At 42.7% G+C, this 19,756-nt stretch overlaps 1 protein-coding gene across 1 annotated transcript in view; it reads left to right on the plus strand.

Moving 5' to 3' along the window:
* Positions 1 to 18,594, plus strand: part of LOC126181612 (uncharacterized) — a 126,623-nt gene extending 108,029 nt beyond the window's left edge. Inside the window, exons 6-8 of the mRNA XM_049924785.1 lie at positions 965 to 1,122; positions 3,915 to 4,111; positions 18,115 to 18,594. Of these exons, the coding sequence (XP_049780742.1) occupies positions 965 to 1,122; positions 3,915 to 4,111; positions 18,115 to 18,318 (559 nt within the window). The 3' untranslated portion in view covers positions 18,319 to 18,594. The remainder of the gene's footprint in view (positions 1 to 964; positions 1,123 to 3,914; positions 4,112 to 18,114) is intronic.
* The last annotated feature ends 1,162 nt before the right edge of the window (positions 18,595 to 19,756 follow it).

Raw genomic sequence — 19,756 nt, forward strand, 5'->3', positions numbered from 1 at the left:
GTACCTACTGCAACCTACATCCTTCTGAATCTGCTTATTCATCTCTTGGTCTCCCCCTACGATTTTTACCCTCCACGCTGCCCTCCAATACTAAATTGGTGATCCCTTGATGCCTCAGAACATGTCCTACCTACCGATCCCTTCTTCTGGTCAAGTTGTGCCACAAACTTCTCTTCTCCCCAATCCTATTCAGTACCTCCTCATTAGTTACCTGATCTACCCACCTTATCTTCAGCATTCTTCTGTAGCACCACATTTCGAAAGCTTCTATTCTCTTCTTGTCCAAACTATTTACAGTCCATGTTTCACTTCCATACATGGCTACACTCCATACAAATACTTTCAGAAATGACTTCCTGACACTTAAATCTATACTCGATGTTAACAAATTTCTCTTCTTCAGAAACGCTTTCCTTGCCATTGTCAGTCTACATTTTATATCCTCTCTACTTCGACCATCATCAGTTATTTTGCTCCCCAAATAGCAAAACTCCTTTACTACTTTAAGTGTCTCATTTCCTAATCTAATACCCTCAACATCACCCGACTTAATTCTACTACATTCCATTATCCTCGTTTTGCTTTTGTTGATGTTCATCTTATATCCTCCCTTCAAGACACCATCTATTCCGTTGAACTGGTCTTCCAAGTCCTGTGCCGTCTCTGACAGAATTACAATGTCATTTTAATCAATAGCTTGTCAAAACTGAGAATGGAATCAGGTTCTCTGTGTGACGTCAGACCTTCTGGAGACAGATATGTATCAATACGGTAATGACAGAATGAGCCTGACGACTGTTGTTGAAATATTTTTTACCAGTTCATCTTTGATGTAATTATTACTTGAAGCTTATGTTCTTCTGAAGTAAGATAAATGTTTATTCAGTTCAAAAGGGAAACAAAGATGCTAGTGCTTGTGTGGTGTAACATTCCTGGAGTTAACGCAGAGCTGCGACACTTGCAGTTTTGGTGGCTACAGTGACCTAGACAGCAACGCCCTGGCTGAGCGGTTTGGAGCGGCGTCCGGTGGCGGCGCTGCCGGCGGCGCTTACAGCGGAAGCTTCTCTGGTTCCGGTTCCGGTTCTGGAGGGTTCGGAGCGGTTCCCAGCTTCGGTTCAGGAGGTGAGACACACTCATGCTCCACTCAATGGTTCCTCCGTCTGAACGGGAACCCATAAACACTAGTAACACAAATCATCTAAAAGGTGTATTTCTGTGATTTAGTTAACATCCAAAAGAAGTACAATAATTTAAGAACATCTGAACAGATTAAGAAAAACAGATGTAATTTATAACATTTTTAAATCTTACAACGCAAGTAATTTTAGACATGGTAATTAAATTATTTGTCAGACAAATACGGTAGTATTATTGCATATGGGTATTTTATTTAGTTATAATACATGTCTAAATGTCCACTTCTTCATGAATGAAGGTGATCTCTATACCGTTTGAAGACTGAGTGTTTAACTTGGACTATTTTGTAGTGACCAAATGAGATAGTGTCATTCTTCCCTTCACATGCAACTATTTTTTCACCCAACGCTTATCACAAGCCATTGTGCTTTGAACAACAGTTATAGATTTCTTTAAAAAAAATGCAGCTATTCATATCCTGCTGTCCAATTTTTACTGTTAACCTTCTTTCTGAGGCTTTTCACGGCAGCAAACTTAAGCCGTCTCTTTTCCTCCATGGCTGTTAAAGGAAAGCCTCTCGAATTTAACCCAAAAAGATGACGAACTAACTGCTTTTCCAGGCCTTTGTCCAGGGTTGTGCCTTTACCAGGTTGGGTTTTGTCCGAAATCCATGTGAGCAGCCTTGAATGCGAAATGCTGATTGGTGTAATGAATAATTTTGAAGCTGTAGCAAGAAGCTTCCTGTTTTCGTCAATATATTCTAATGTTGCTGGTAAACCTTTCAGGATGTGAGGTCGTTGTCCAGCAGCTATGTCATCTGGTCGTGAAAGCCTTCGTTCTATGTTCTACTGTGGCAACCATATTTTCTACATTCCACTGTCGAAGTATGTCCTTACTCCTATAAGTAATCAACCTCTTGAAAAACATAGATTAGAAAAAATATGCTGTTCAAGATCAGAGGTAAAGACAGAAAGAGATAATAGGTTGAAGAAAATTAAGTACAGTAACAAGTGCATCTCCTGCAATGTCAAAATAAAGCATTACAGCACTGTTGTTAAAAGAGAATATCTCTACATTAATGAATACCTGATGATAAACTATAGCATCGAGAAGCGGAAGGACATGGCAGATATAACTGTAAGCAATATCATGGACACAATTCAGACTGAAAATGAGTAGAAAATGTGAAGGAACAGAGAAGTCTATTAGAAATTGGAAAGAACTTCAGGGAGTAAATAAGGGGAGGCTGATATTTCTTGGACATCTATAAAGAATGAACCAAAATATATAAAAGAAACAGATATTCAGCTGTACCTGGGAGTTACAGGACACGACAATTTGGGTTAAGGATGCATCACAAAGACCCAAATGTTAGAAACAGCACGTTTAAGAACAAAGTGCTAAATTTGGGAGGATTTAAAACTGAAGCAAGAGCTGAAAGGAGTTGATAAAATTAGACGAGAAAAAAAAGGAAACAGCGAATGCAAGACGAAACACGAGAGGCGGAGAAAACTCCAGACAAAGGAAAACAAAACGGAATAAAATTTTATCGTCATCGTAAATGGTCGGTTCACTTACAATAGGATCCTCACCAAACATACTAGTTACCCCCTCAAAATACCACACTGGTCGCTTTCGGGCACTGTATAGGTGTTCATGGGGCCATGTGACCCTCTACGTACTGTTGACGAAACTCGGGCAGTGAAATGGGGTGCATGCGCCAGTTTTTTTACATGCAGTCAGCATAGTAAGATGCATCGGGGTAGCGATCTGAAAGAACAGCAAAAATCAGCTATCTAGTGTTGGAAATGGCCATGATCACACCATAAATAACTGTCCATTTTTTTGTTATATCAACACCTACTGTTCAACATGTAGAGAAGAAACGGTATACCACTCGCAGCCATGTAACATGGTGTAAAGACAGTGGTCGTAAAAAGATTTTAACCAAGTGGAAATGAGTGTCGTGTCTTGTTAGTTAACATAGGTTTCAAGCACAAAAAAAGTTGCTGCTGTCGGTGAAAACAGCTCCATCTCAACTAATTTCCAAGCGAACGCTGCGACGGGAACTCCATACGCTGGGCTTTTGAAATCTAGTTCGTCGCAAAAGGCTAAAAGCTCATCAGGCTCACTGAATGGGCTAAACTGGTCGATCACTGAATGGAGCCATGTAGCGTGGTCCGACTAATTGCGATTGTGTGGACGATGGAAGAAGTCTGGCGCAATGGTGATTCAATGAGGCATTTATCCTGCAATGTGTGTGTAATGTGCTGTTCAGGCTACAGATAGGTTGGGGATGTTTTGGTTGTGCTTTTCACGTCACAACTTGGGGAGCCCATTCATTTACATTACCGTGAGCACGAACTAGGTTGTTGATTCGAACACTCTCGGTAACCAAGAACTGCTCTTTCTTCTACATCTTCATTATGAGTTTTCTGTGCACCACTCCCATCTTCCAAGACGATAGCTCATGGGCTGCACCCTTACTTCCTTTGACTGACGAACATTCCGGCACACTATCTCACCTAGAAGGAAGGGGCATTTGAGATAATAGGTGAGACGTGGCAAGTGTTATGTATAGATTGGTACACCGATGAGATCTGATCATTAGTGAGTGGTGTACTTGAAAAATTGGTGGACACAGTGTTACATGCTATCAGTGTGATGTCTGTTGAGGATTATTAGATTATGGTCCAGTACGTTATATTCTAGAGGACTTTATAGTGAAATGACGCGGAAATTCGGGTTTTAATGTGGCGTTTGTGTAACTTTGGCAGGTTTTGGAGGAGGTGGTGCCGGTGGGCAGCCTTTCGTGTTCGGCAGCAGTGGGCCTGCAGGGTTTGGTGCACAGGGCTTCGGGGGCCAGCCTGGCTTCGGAGGCGGCTACTCTGGCTTCGGAGGCGGTGCTGGAGGCGGTGATGGAACTGTGGGAGCTGCCGCTTCTGCTGCGATAGGGCCTCAGGGAGGATTCCAGGTAAACAAACCAACAGTGGCACTTCTTCCTGCTATTGAGTAGTCATAAAATTTTTATTACCACCTCGAAAAAATAAGGTTACGTAATTAATTTTTTGTTGTTTGCAATTACATGCCTGCTGTCCATGTACCATTGCAAGCAAACAAAAAAATTACAGAGCAGTTTTATTTTCGCTATTGACTGCTGTTTTTATTTCAAAATGACAGGCTAACACATAGAAATTAAATCTGTTTTGTATAAATAACAATCACTTGTGAAAAGTAAGTTCAATTTCGATAAACGAAAAACTAATTATGTATCATTATTTTTTCCAAGTGATATACATATAACAAGTACATGAAGTAGCTACAACCAAATGCAGATGTCCAAGTTCTACAGCCAGTCCAGACCATTCGGAGGCACTTGGTGTAGTCCTCAGACCACCGTCAAATGCTGGAAGTGGGCACTCCTTAATATAGTGTTCTATTGTTGGCTCCTCCGTTTCGCAGTCACACTCCGGAAACAGCGATCGTGTCAGACCCAACTCGCTTTATTTGTTCATGACTCCCAGAAAATATTAGATACAGGCTCCCAGGTAGATGCCATTTTCCTTGACTTCGGGAAGGCGATCGATACAGTTCCGCACTGTCGCCTGATAAACAAAGTAAGAGCCTACGGAATATCAGACCAGCTGTGTGGCTGGATTGAAGAGTTTTTAGCAAACAGAAAACAGCACGTTGTTCTCAATGGAGACACGTCTACAGACGTTAAAGTAACCTCTGGCGTGCCACAGGGGAGTGTTATGGGACCATTGCTTTTCACAATATATATAAATGACCTAGTAGATAGTGTCGGAAAACCATGCGGCTTTTCGCGGATGATGCTGTAGTATACAGAGAAGTTGCAGCATTAGAAAATTGTAGTGAAATGCAGGAAGATCTGCAGCGGATAGGCACTTGGTGTAGGGAGTGGCAACTGACCCTTAACATAGACAAATGTAATGTATTGCGAATACATACAAAGAAGGATCCTTTATTGTATGATTATATGATAGCGGAACAAACACTGGTAGCAGTTACTTCTGTAAAATATCTGGGAGTATGCGTGCGGAACGATTTGAAGTGGAATGATCATATAAAATTAACTGTTGATAAGGCGGGTGCCAGGTTGAGATTCATTGGGAGAGAAAATGTAGTCCATCAACAAAGGAGGTGGCTTACAAAACACTCGTTTGACCTATACTTGAGTATTGCTCATCAGTGTGGGATCCGTACCAGGTCGGGCGGACAGAGGAGATAGAGAAGATCCAAAGAAGAGCGGCGCGTTTCGTCACAGGGTTATTTGGTAAGCGTGATAGCGTTATGGAGATGTTTAGCAAACTCAAATGGCAGACTCTGCAAGAGAGGCGCTCTGCATCGCGGTGTAGCTTGCTGTCCAGGTTTCGAGAGGGTGCGTTTCTGGATGAGGTGTCGAATATATTGCTTCCCCCTACTTATACCTCCCGAGGAGATCACGAATGTAAAATTAGAGAGATACGAGCGAGCACAGAGGCTTTCCGGCAGTTTTTCTTCCCGTGAACCATACTCGATTGGAACAGGAAAGGGAGGTAATGACAGTGGCACGTAAAGTGCCCTCCACCACACACCGTTGGGTGGCTTGCGGAGTATAATAGTAGATGTAGATGTAGATTAGTGGAAACCCCATTCTCATCAAGAGGTAACCAGACCTCCCTCGATCTGCCCTAAATCAGGTTTGGCACGGTAGTTGTAATTCGTTATTTGTAGGGTTCTGAACCAGGTGAGCATTGTTGAGCGGATATTCTGGCGTTGTCGCGACTTGAAGGTGACTTCAGAAGAACTGATGCTTTCTAAATAAACCCAGGGTGGTTGGCGTGATTTCTGACATGTTGCTGGCGGATCTTGTAGGGAATCTTACAAGGTTGAGTTCCAATGAGAAGTTATCTTCTGGAGCAGGGTTACCTCAGATCTCGCGGAACAATGTTAGCTAGGACTGCTAGCGACTGAATGAGTGCAGGTCTAGTAGCAACGTACAAGTGACCCTCGTGCATAACCAGTTTAAGGCTCAAGTGACCAAAGTCGGCGCTTGGGGTGTCAGGCTGACAGGAACGCCAGATGTGCTAAAACTGTAAGATATTTACACAGGACGTGTCACAATGAGCAGCGACACCTTGGGATGGCAAGCTGTGAGGGCACCAGGGGCACCACAGCTGCAAGAGTTGTATACAGAACATATCACAATTAGTTGTGAAAGCTGGTGGAAGTATACGAGGTCCTACGTGGAAAATCGTTCTCGAATCGGTCCTGCTCTCACGGCTTCATTAAGCTGTCATCAATCTTTGTTATGTGGCCGTTGTTTTCCCGCATAGGAGAGTAATATTCACTGGGAGAACATACAAAAGCTACTAGAAAGGCTTATTCTAAAACACATTCAAGAAGCCGACATCACATCATCACCATCGAACAAGGAGGCTTTCAGCAGCGTCGGAGCTTCTGCGTGTAGGTCTTAACACTGACAACTCTAGTACAAGCTGGTCTGCAAAGAGGTCTCAAATCAACTTTAGTTTTCGTGGATCTCACGGCAACATATGGCACTGTGTGGAGGGAGAGAATGATGACGAAGCTTACTGAAATCATGCCTCGTCAGAACCTGGCGGTTCTGGTGAATAATATGCCCTCTGAAAGGAGTTTTAAGGTGTGCCTGAAGGACGGCTAGCAGATGTAGGACTCTAAATAATGGTCTACATAAGCGACTGGTTCTGGCCCCAATTCTGTTTAACCTGTAAGTCCATCACATGCCAGACACATACTCCATGAAAATCAGGTGGGATAGCTTTAGTCCCTCAGAGTAAAGACTTTATGCACTGTGAGAATGCGCTGACAAGTGAGCTGACGATATTGAGTAATTACTTCGATAAATGGAGACTTCAAAGAGAAAAATTAAACCGAGCTTACTTCGTTCTATGGAAATAACAAAGAGACGCAAAATAAGCTACATGTGACTTTCCGCGGAATCGAAGTAAGGGGCAGTCAGATGTAAAGAGACGGACGGAAGAAAGTAAGTAACCTATTTATTATTTCAAAAGTAATCGCCATAACTTTATCCCACTGTGAGACAAGATTGTCTGTGCCTTCATGGAAAGGAAGAATGACTTCCACCTTCCACCGTCGGTCATTTCTGACGGCACCATCCACCGGTGCATTGACAGCGGGATGCACACATGTTGTCCGCCCGCTTGTTCCTAAGGTTTTTTCAGCTTCGTTGCAGACGTTTTGCTCGGTAGCTCTCACAGATCCTCATGTGATTTCCATATTATTGGAGCCATTAAGAAACTCATTCGTAGCCGTCTATTTCCTTCGGTCGAAGAAGGGCACGCCTGGGTACAATTAGGGTTCCATAGCCAACCGCAAAAGCTTCTTTTCTTTTTTAAAAAAAAAAGGAATTGATGGTCTTGTTTCACAATGGGATAAATATATTAACTGCTACGGCGATATCTTCTGAAATTATTAACAGTTTACATTTTACCGTCTGTCTCGTATTCATCTGACTGCCCCTTTTATACGAGTAATTCAGTGTATCTTGGAATCAATATGGATCGGTCCTTGATTTTCAAACGACAGTGCATGAAATTATCTTTGTGATAATTAAAAGTATATTCGTATCCCTCGTTTATGACCCATCCACTTCAATTTCATTTTCATTACAGTCATTATTAGGTTTACTACTCTATTTTTTCCACCGATTTACTTGTTTTCCCAACACGCATCTCTTCATTGTTCGCTAAGCAACTCTCTTTTTTTTTGGGGTAGTTTTCGTATTAACCACCATATTCAGAATGGTTACACACACTTATTACAACCCTTTTTAGAGGCATCAGATGCATAGCAACGACAAGTACCTCTGCTTACCCGGTCTGCACGTTCGTCTGATACGTCACCCATTCAGTGTACGGTGTATGGAATAGGGTTGAAACTTCTAAGTAGGTTAAAATTGTGTGCAGCTTCGGGATTCGAACCGAGAAGCTTGCCTTTCAAGGTGTCATTGTGGCATTCATCTTAAGTAATTTAGGGAAGTGAAACCAAAAAGAACTTAAACCTGACAGTTTATACATAGTAACTGAAGAAACATAGAGGTCTTCGTGATAATTTTCGACCGAGAAAAGATCTTCCATGTAAAGAGGAATAAGGTGCTGAAAATTTGAAGATAACGGCTGTGTATATCGGAGGCAACAAAGGTAAAAATCCAACGAAGAAGTGTTTCAAATCATCAGATACGTATATGACTACGGTTTACTGCTTACATCATGTAACCGGTTGTACCTCCCTCTCTTACCTAAAACGAAATCGCACTCTTTTCCTTAGGAATGTTAAATTTCTTCAGTTTTAAGTGGAAAGATTGCTTTGAAAGTTAGCAGTTCATACTGATTTCTTAAGTAGTACACTTCCTAACAATGGTCAGACTCAACCATGCTCACATTAGCAGATAAATTTAGTTTCATTTTTACACTGTAATTTGTGTTTGCTGTACTGCTACTCCAATTTTATCATCACGTCATAACACTTCACGGTGATCTCAATAATTATTTAAGTAATAATATAGCCGGCCAGTGGATGCTACCGACTAATAAAGGCGATACTCAATTTGTCCACTGATTTCATATTCACACACATCAAAAAAGTTCTGCATCACCTCTGTTCCAAGAGTTCCGGAACCTGTACAGAAAATTGGAATAGAGATCAACATAAACATCATTGCCGCCCTTTTTATTGCTCATGAAAACCGCGTATTGTATGTTGTACCACCATACAGCGAGACCTTCAGAGATGGTGTTCTAGACTGCTGTACACACCGGTACCTCTAATAGCCAGTAGCACGTCCTCTTGCATTGATGCATGCCTGTATTCGTCGTGGCATACTATCCACAAGTTCATCAAGGCACTATTGGTTCAAATTGTCCTACACCTCAACGGCGATTCGGCGTAGATCCCTCAGAGTGGTTGTGGGTCACGTCGTCCATAAACAGCCGTTTTCAATCTATCCCAGGCATATTCGATAGGATTCATGTCTGGAGAACATGCTGACCACTCTATTCGAGTGATGTCGTTATCCTGAAGGAAGTTATTCACAAGATGTGCTCGATGGAGACGTCCATGATGACGAATGCCTCACCAATATGCTGCCGATATGGTTGCACTATCGGTCGGAGGATGGCATTCACGTATCGTACAGCCGTTACGGCGCCTTCCATGACCACCAGCGGCGTACGTCGGTCCCACATAATGCCACCCCAAAACAGCAGGGAAGCTCCACCTTGCTGCACTCACTGGACAGTGTGTCTAAGGTGTTCAGCCTGACTGGGTTGTCTCCAAACACGAGGTCTTCCCTTCCATGTGGAAGCAGGCGGAAGTGGTGGCCATCCTGAAACTCAACAAGAACCCACGATTGCCATCAAGTTACCGGCCCTTTATTCTGCTGCCAGCCCTCTCGAAATTGTTCGAGAGGATCTACATGAAGTGCCCTCTTCAACATGTCGATCAGGAACATCTCCTCCGGGGTGAACAGTTTGGGGCGGCCATGCCACCACTCACCAGCTGTTACGTCTGGTGGAGCCCACGATGAGGGCCCTGGACGCGAGTGATATCTCCCAGGCCTTTGTGTAGCATGGCGGCCCCGTATACAAGCTCTTTGTACACAGGGTCCCAACATCGCATGTGGTCCTCCTGAAGTCATACCTGTCTGGCCACTCATTATATGTGTGGAGCGACCATCCGAGCTGGGGTGCCCGAGGGGTCCCTTTATATGTCTGATCCACTGCAGGTGGACAGGGTGGAGTTAGCTCTCTGTGCTGACTACACTGCCCTGTTCACATGTAGCGTGAACGCTCAGATCACGGGACGCCGTCTGCAACTCAGCTGTGATGCACTGGGGGCTTGGTCCACAAAGTGATGCCTCAACTTCAACCCCACCAAGAACCAGGCGGTAGACTGCACTAAGAGAAGGATACTGCCAGACCTTGCGCCGCTCACCATCACAGGAAGCCACATCCCGTGGAACAAGACTGCAGTTTATCTCGGCGTCAAGCTAGATCAGTTCATGGGCCCTCAGATTCTTTGGATTAGGGAGAGAGCTATAGGGCGCCTCCGCGTCTTATACCCTCTGCTCAACCCGGCGTCGACCGTGCCTCCCCACCATGACATCAGGCTTTGCCTCACACTGATATGCCCAGTACTGGAGCAAGTGGCCATGGTATGAGGCAATGCCGCTGGCACCCTGGAAATGGTCCAAAACAGGGAGCTTAAAATCGCCCTACGCCTACCCACGACCTACCCCAGGCAACAACTGCATGAAGACACAGGCGCCTTGCTGCTCAGCACGCAAGTTCTACGAGAAAGCGGGTGACTCCCGCAACGGGCTCATCAGGGACATGGGCCACTAGCCACATTAGCAGCTAACAAGAACGTTGGCCGGACCAGCTACAGGAGAGATCCGCTTCCCAGCAGACTCAGGACAAACCCAAATCAACTGTTAGGACCCTCAGTGCGTCAGGTCACAAATCCCAATCCTATCAGGTACTGCAGGAAGAGAGCACTGCGTGTAGCCTGCTCCAGGCCGAGCTTAGAAAGATGGTCCAGCTGCTGCATCTGCGTCTGCATGCATTGTCAGTAGACAAGCAGTGACAGCAGAATGGGTCAGTCAGGACAGCACAGTGACTTCGAACGAGGCTAGTCTCTCACTGCCATCTGAGTAACGCATAAATCAGGGACATTTCAACCCTTCTAAAGCTGCCCAAGTCGAATGTTGGTGATGTGTTCATATACTGAGGTTGTTTTGCGGAGGTTGGTTGGAAAAAATCGCAAGAAACCAGCTGAATAAAATCAGTTACGAGTTCCAAAGTGCTACAGCAGCCCAACGAATATAGTGACTGTGTGTATGCAGTTAAGAAGAAAGTGGTACAACGACCACACAGCTCCTCATAAGCCACACATTTCTGTAGTGGTGAAAGAGTGACGCCACTGGACAGTGGATGACTGGAAATGTGTGATTTGGATTGATAAATCGCACCATACCCCGCGGCAGTCCGACGGAAGGGTTTGGGTTTGAGGAATGCCTGCAGAACATTACCTGCCATCATGTGTAGTGCCGACAGTGAAGTACATGGAAGGTGGTGTTATGGTATGCGGGTGTTTTTCGTGGTTATGTTGTGGTCTCCTTCTTGGCTTAAGGAAATGCTAAATACGGAAGAATATAAAAACATTTTACAGCACTGTGGACTGGTTACAGTAAAGGAACGGTTCGGAGACGATGACTGACTGTATCAGTATGACAAAGCATCCTGTCATAAAGCAACATAAGTGAGGTAATGGTTTGTGGACAATAACATTCCTGAAATGGACTGTTCTGTCCAGAGACCCGGCCTGAACTCGATGGAATAGCTTTGGAATGTGTAAGAACATCGAACGTCGACTTCGCTTCGCACACGGCATCTAGTTCTCTACGTATTCTGGTTTACACTGTTGAGAAACAATGGGCAGCCATTTCTCCACAGACATTCAGAGACGTCACTGAAAGTGCCCCGAATAGAGATCAAGCCGCGAAGAGGCGAAGAGTGGACGCACCTCATATTAATGTCCAGTAGTAGGTGTCCGGATACTTTTGATCAAATAGTGTATATGATAAGCGATGATCGAAGTAGACTGAACATTTGGAGTAAGGTACTGGTTCGAAGAGATAAGCCATCAAACAGCATCTGGCAGACTTTTTCAGACTATGTTACCTGAAACCTTAGACCTTGCTCAAAGCAGTGTTGGCAAGGAAAAATACTTTGTACCGGAGAGGAATTGTTTCACAGCAACAAAGAAAAGTACTGAATAATAAGTTTGTTTATGTGGCCATCATTCCCAGTAAACACAGAAATGTTCGTCTTGTAAATAAAAACCACCTTTGCTTGCTGCAAAGTATTTTATTTATTCCAGACATGTTTCGTCTTTTACTCAGTGGAATCTAGAATGATACAGTTTTGCTTTAATGTACGATATTTATAGATTACAAAACAGTTCACATCTTGTTTCTTATGTAAGTAAGTGATTACTTAACTTTTTTTTTTTTTTTTTTTTTTTTTTTTTTTTGCGTTTCCTCTCATCTGGTCGCATGCTGAACGTCGCTCTATAACTTCACTTACGAAACATAAGCACGTTTTCATGTTCTGAACTTTTTTCTTCACAATTTCATATTGTTTGTCATAATTACTGTGGAGCGCTATTTTAGTCTTACGTAAAAAAAAACTAGACATGAACTGTTTTAATCTACAAATCTCGCGAAGTAAAACAAAACTGTATTGTTCTAGATTCCACTGATGATGCTTTAAAGTAAAAGGCGAAACGCATCTGGAAGTAATAAAATACATTGCAGTAATAAAAGGCGATTTTTATTTACAAAACGAAAAATTAATTAAAATTAATTCATACATCACAGATAAAAACAGATTTCCAAGACTTTAGGGCGTTCTTATAATAAAAGTTAAGAAGGTTTCAAGTCACGTCGTGGTGAACATTAAAGGGCCGATTGTATAAAGCATTTAAACTTACGTTAAGAGAGAAAATGATCTTCGATCAAACTTAACCTGGAAATATGCATTATATAAACGTTAATCCTAGATCACATCGCTGTGAAGTCAGGTCGTATTTGAGCGGCGGAAATTCGCGGTTCAAAGTCAGGTTCAGCTCTAATCGTCAGTTTATTGTGTAGTGGCACTACGATTCATCGCTTTTGTTTTTAGCAGATACCAATTGAAATAATAAAAAAAGTTGTGATTAACACTAAAATGGAAAGTAAATAAGTGATTATACAGCATTTCCATGCCGCAGATGTTCAACGTACTTTTTTCCATCTGGAAGGTTAGGTTAAGGAAATTACCGGCTACCAATGTACTTAATGATCAGTCTCATAAGAGCTCTCGGGAGACGAATCGTAATTCATGTGATTAGTTCAAAGGCATTTTGTAGACACTTAGCAACTCAGCAAGAAAGGAAAGTTCGAAATATCTGCAGTGAACAGTTAATTGTGGTAATTTTGAAGGCAGCCAGTAACGGTTCAACATCAGTTATGTATGTTCCCTTTCGGCTCGAGTAGCAGTAACTACGTAATTCGTATTAAATTGTTAACTACCGAACACATCCTTAAACTGCTATGAGAATTCACGGGCGTCGATAAACAGAACATAAGTTAGTATGTTGAAAGTACTAGTAACATAACTCTGTTTTATTCGTTTCTCTGGCTCAGAGGTTGTGTTGTACACTACAACGCAAACGATCGCGTGTTCGAACCCATGTCGGTTCTTGAAATTTTTTCCGTTTGTTAGCACTTCCTCTGCATTAATGGTCGTAAAAATAATTATAATAGCATTACCATGTCATTCGATACCACTGCAATCATACGATACTCTTCCTTTTCTGAGGGGTCCAGGACCACATTCCGCGTGCAATAATCCTACTCGATGTGAATTACATTGTTGCCTCTCGTTTAATTTACGAATATCTGAGCATTCAGATGTATGCATAGAGGGTGACGATGACGTTCCCTGAAAAGTTGAACCCACTCTTAGAGTTAAATAACCCCTCAAGCTGAGCTTTCGTTTGGAGAAAAGTACTGTAGAGCAGTTGGGACTAAGGCTCAGAGACTATCTGATAAAACCAATCAAAAGAAACCAACCACTGATTGCAATGTGCAAGTTGCTGTTAACCTTAGGATTTTACGATACAGGGACGCTGCAAATAGTGGTTTATGATCTGTTCAAAGCAGACATAGCAACAGCTTGCAGAGCTGTCCTTACGAGACAGTAAAAGTCAACAGCAACTTCTCGCCTTGCCTTTACCGTGTTGGCCACACTGACTTTATCTGTGTTCTTTTTTTTCACTAAATTATATCTTCCTACTGGTCCAACACAATTTCCAGCAGCAAATCTTTCTTGTATTGAGAAAAGTTAGATTATGGCCCCTTTTTCTGTTTACTTGCTCCCATGGTTATAGCACCAGACCACATACTGTGTATTTACGATGTACGATAAATATCTGCAGTCGAAGCGCAATAATTGCGTCAATGGCCGATTTTAGCCGTGTTGCCAAGCATGTTATGTGCTACCTAAGATCAAATCTGAATTTGCTTCGGAGGATCCAAGTTTAGTGTTGTGCAATAGAGCTAAATCCTGAACATAGTACACTGAGCTACTGTCAAATTTCATCTCCAGTCAGCGATGTTTATATAGTCGACATGTCCGCCTCCGTATCGCAGCGGTAGCGTAACCGCCTACCACGAAAGGGGGGCCCGGCAGGGCACTGGATGTTGTGTATCCTTCACCATCATTGACACGCAAGTCGCCGAAAGAGCAACAACTAAAAAGACTTGCAATACGGCGGCCGAACCCGGCCAATGAATGCTTTACGATCATTTCATTTTTATACACTCGAGCCAGAAAGTCGGAGGTACAGTTACAAATAAATCGTCAAAACCGAAAGGCAGCATGTGGCTAATGCACCGAACTGCAATTTTTGTTTGTAAACGTATGGAGCATTCCAATCGCGAAAGTTTTGCGATGAGACCACTGTCTCTTCATTTACATACTGCGCTTTAAACAGCGCCAGAGACTGAATAAAGCGCTGTACAAAATTCTAAGGTCATCCCTGGCGTCCTTTTCGTGTCGCATGCTATTCATACCTGATGTCCTACCACAGAGCCCAGGAAGCGATTCTATCATTTTTGTGCTGCTAATGCGTCAGAGTACCATTGTGCGATCAATGTCACTAATTACATCCCGTCTGCTGTTACGTCAGCTGGTATCAAGAACAAACCACAGAGTTCCTGCGTCAGTAATACTACGAACCTAGCTTTTGGAGGTACATACCACGAGTTGGCATTTAACATATCATCTCATATCACTAACAGACACTTGCCTTCCAAGGCATATTACATTTCCCGATAGTTATGCTGCAAAACTACCTTCCTTTCTACAGTCTAAGTTATTAATACACGTTTTCCGAGGCGGCTTGCGGTGATACAGCGGGTAGAAATTAAAGTGTTTGCTGCAAAAAGGAGGTAGCTCTATTCTTGGAGTGTTTGAAGTACCCGTCTTGTGATGGAACGAAAGCTCTTTCGGTCTGTCCTAGAGAGGTCTAGCTCCACTCACTCGGTGGTTCACTTCTTACTGAGGTGTTGGGAACTGTCCGAATCGTTGGCTCGTTGCAAGAAATTGGCGGCTCGTGAGTTAAACTCCTTATCGCGTCAGGGCACTGAATTGGTTTATTTACAAGAATGTTACGCAGCAATCTCACAAAGAGCGGAATCTTTCTCAGTCGTATCTTGCATTTTTAGTTCAAACAAACATAATAGTGTATTGTTGAAAGAATGACTGATTCGGAAGATAAAAGACGATTTACCGCTGGATCAAGAGATTTATTCGAACTAACTGACAGGGAAGAAATCACTTCTACTGAAGATGGTGAAACAGCCATCGCATTCCCATTCGGACAGAATCCATAAGTTTTAAAACTTAGTAAAACGATACAAAACTAAGGAAACAGTGAATTACTGAACACAAGACGAAAAAAAAAACCGTAAGTGTAAATACATAAATTACGCCGAATTGTTGTGTGTAGGTAGAAATGTACCGGTAAACTTACCGATCATGAAACAGTGTATCTAGTAGACAATTTTGATCATGTGGGGGTGAAAAGTGAGCACAAGGCCTTTCTTTAGGAGGCTTCATTTGTATCAGTCGAGATCAGCGGAGAAGAGAGAATGTTAGTCTAAGGATTTCTCAATACTGTGCAATCTGTCCGCTTCTGAAATATAAAAAAAAAACAATTTCTAAAAAGGCATACCCAGCCCTTCACGGCACAGTTATTATTATTTTAGATTGTATTTTTTTATAACAGATGTTTAATAAAAGTAGGAATAAAATCTGATTTGCGACAAAAGGTATCTCCAACAATGAAACATGTGGCACGAGATCAGAAAAATATATAGTATTTTTGAGTGAAAATATTGTCGTACTCGTATGCTGCCCTCATAACCACTACAGGACATACTCAGAAAGAAAATTTTCACGTAACTTAGAATTATGATTCTTAAAATGATTTCTTTCAGTTTACCGAAGACTCGAGCTACGTTCTTTTCGCATAATCCGCTCAGTTATTAACGCCTGCCAATGGACTGCACTTGCTACATGTGTTGTTCCCCTGCTCTGAAGAGCTAGTACATTAAAAATGATTTGCAGTCGTCGGTGCATAATTCGTTCATGAGGGTATTCGACGTCAGTAAACGTTTCATTGTTGCCAATTCATTTTCGAATATGTCCCTATACGACATGTGAAAAGTGCTACGTTCATACTGATAGTCGCTACAGCCTCAAAAAATTCTAGACTGATGGAAAAAATCACGTATTGAGTAGTAACATTTCCCCTTTATTAACAATTTTCTGCACTGAACGGTCACTGTTTCCAAACAAAATATTCACAGTGTTATTTGGGAAGCTTCCTGCCGTTAGTCTCTACAGCATATGCTGCAGTACGTCACTTTCTGCTTCCTACTAAAGGCGTCAACAGACGCAGCGAAAAGGAGTCTTTCTTCTGTAAATTACGCACTATTTCCAGTTCTTCTTCATTGGAGGTGGCTGAAAAGAAAAGATTCATTTTTGGTCTTTATTTTTAATTTTTTATATCTTTTATGTTAAGGTTAAAAGAACTTAACTGATCCAAGCGAGCTGTTATTCTTTATTTTCAACATGTGAACACACATCAAAGACAGAAATACAGACGCCGCCGCGGAAGTTAAGAACGTACAGTAGGAGCGCTAAAAGTTGACTAATAGGCGAAGGGCCCCCATACCTTTTATCTGGGCAAGGGGGAGCCGCCTCCTACCCCTCCCCCCCCCTCCCCCCAGCTCTCAGGAGAGAGGAAAAAATATAGTGCATTCTGTTTTTGTTTTTTTTTTCTTTCAAGAAAACAATTTAAAAATTTGTATTACACAGGTTTTTAACATGACAAGATCGGAAAAAATTTTATGGACACTTAAAAGTCACCTTTCGTCTTCCAAAATATTATAAATATACCATACCCCAGGTCTTGCCCCCCTCCCCCTATAAACTGTGAACTGTAGTATGGGCGCCCTTGTGATGGGCTCCTGGTTTCGGTCGTCGCATGGTGGCCCCATTGGGAGCACTGTACGTTGATTTTCTTCTATTCACAATTATTGCTAGCTTCGGGATCTCCTCAACAGTGGCCATTTCTGTTCTAATCACTGCGTTGTACTGCAACAACGTCAGTTTAATTTACATTCTTTACAACAAGTAAGTACCGCATTTGAAAATGATTGTTTCGTAATGCGCATTCCCGAATCTGTGTTAACTTTCGTGCGAAATTTGTACCTTAGAAGGGAGGAACTCGTCGGCTCGAGGAGCCCTAAGCAGCAAACACGTCAGTATTTCCCCTGTCACATACCTCTCCAGACAGTGACTAAAATACTTTCCTTCTGCACTTTATTTCGCCTCTGAAATAGGTCCATGTAGGCCAACTTTCCGTACACAGTGGTGAGAGACGTATTCAATGTTTAAAATTTATGCAGTTCGGCAACTTTTTCTTTTTTAATTCCGTTTTACAGAGGAATCGGAAACCCGTCACTGTATTTTGGAGAAACGAGCCAAAAGTCCCTACGCGTAGGGTCCTGTCCCTGTGGTTGGCAACTACGAAACGTTTCACTTTCATACTGAAATATTTCCGCTTCCTCATTGTCGATGCCTCGCTACTCAGCTGAAAACAGCGGTAGCGCTTGGACATCTACACGAAGCACTTCTGTTGACAAGTTGTTGGATACCGTGCTTGTGAAAATCCAGACATTGACGTGGAAACACTCGCTGGCGTCTGAAAGCGATGATGGCAGTATGGCTACAAATGTTTTCAGTGTATATGTGAATCCTAATTGTGGAACAATCAACACAACGTTGCGTCGTGTTGCAGATGGCGAGCCTGTTCCCTGACTCGGGGCTGTCTTCCCGGTTCGGCGGCGACATCTCTCCGCCAGCCGGTAACTCGTTCGGCGTGTTCACGTCCAGCTCCAGCGGCAGCAGCGACGTCAACGGCAAGAAGACCAGCTTCAAGACGGCCACCGTCGGCGTGAACGACAACGGAAAGGTCACCTACAAGACGGTGCACGACCCCTAGGTGGCAGTCATCAAGTTTTTTGCGCGCAACCCGGCGTTACTCTCTTTGGAGCAGTCACGCCTCAGAGCTTTGGAACACAGTACCTTCAACATCCACAGACACATCTGATGGCGCGCAGGAGAAAATCCATTTGCTAAAATTAACGTTGTTGAATAACTGAATATTTGTTATTCACATTCTTTGGCATAAAATGTGACAACCAATAGCTCTTTTATCAATTACATAAGTACTTAATTTTGGCAGTATTCGTGTACCATTTATTAATAAAAAATTAAAAGTGAGATATTATTTTTATTTATCCTACATGACACTTCGACACCAACTGTAATGTACGTTGTGTTTCACTCTATCTTCAGGATGTCTAACTGCCCTTCGTCTCAATCTGACAAATTAGCTAGCACTAAGTGAAGTTAAACTGTGGTTAAGGCATTTCACTTATATTGGTACTTGTAAAAGAACATAATTTCACGTCCTCATGTGGCCATCCAGATTTAAGTTTTCCACGTTTTATCCAAGCGATTCACTCGAATGAAAGGATGACTTCCTCGAAAGTGCTATGGCTTCCCGGATACTCTTCAGTCCGAGCTACTGCTCCCTCAGCAATGATATCCACATTGACAGAACTTTAGGCACTAAACTTTCCTCATTCGCTTGGTAATTCTTGTGTAACGAAAAACTGTTTCTGAACAAGAATGCATATACACGGAAGCAAGTGGGAGCTATGACACAGATGACCAAACTGAGAACCGAGAACCGCAAACTTTTCGATTTCAAAAAGTTTTCGTCTTTCTCGAGAACCGACATCTGTTCTCAGTTTTCAGTTCTCACTATGTAGTGCAAGAAAATTGGAGTTGAAATAAAACAGGCTGTAAGTGCCAGGTAAGGAATTCTGAAGTTTTGTGTGAAATGGGATCTTCATGTCAAGCTCAATAACGTATAAAAGGCTCAAACCGCCACGAATGAAAATGTAGCTAGCACCAAAGGCAGTGGGGAGTATGCGGTTTTTACAGCCATTGCTGTTAGCATTTGAAAGGCTCTATGTTTCGCTCGCTTAATCCTTACTGTTAGATAAAAGGGTGGCCGTGCGGTTCTAGAAGCTGCAGTCCGGAACTGCGGGACTGCTACGGTCCCAGGTTCGAATCCTGCCTCGGGCATGGACGTGTGTGATGTCCTTAGGTTAGTTAGATTTAAGTAGTTCTAAGTTCTAGGGGACTGATGACCTAAAATGTTAAGTCCCATAGTGCTCAGAGCCATTTGAACCAGCGGATGTTTGTAGCATTTTGAGTGTAAACAAATGACAAAGACAAGGTAGTGTGGCAGCGATGAGGAAACAGGAGAAAAATGAATACAGAAGTTAAAGTAATAAATGTATTCCTGGAAAAGCTCTCCAGCAAAGGGGGCAAGTCTCTTACTGACCGCTAACATGCACCATAACTGG

The sequence above is a fragment of the Schistocerca cancellata genome, chromosome 1 (genome assembly GCF_023864275.1).
Source record: "Schistocerca cancellata isolate TAMUIC-IGC-003103 chromosome 1, iqSchCanc2.1, whole genome shotgun sequence".
In the NCBI taxonomy this organism is placed as follows: Eukaryota; Metazoa; Arthropoda; class Insecta; order Orthoptera; family Acrididae; genus Schistocerca; species Schistocerca cancellata.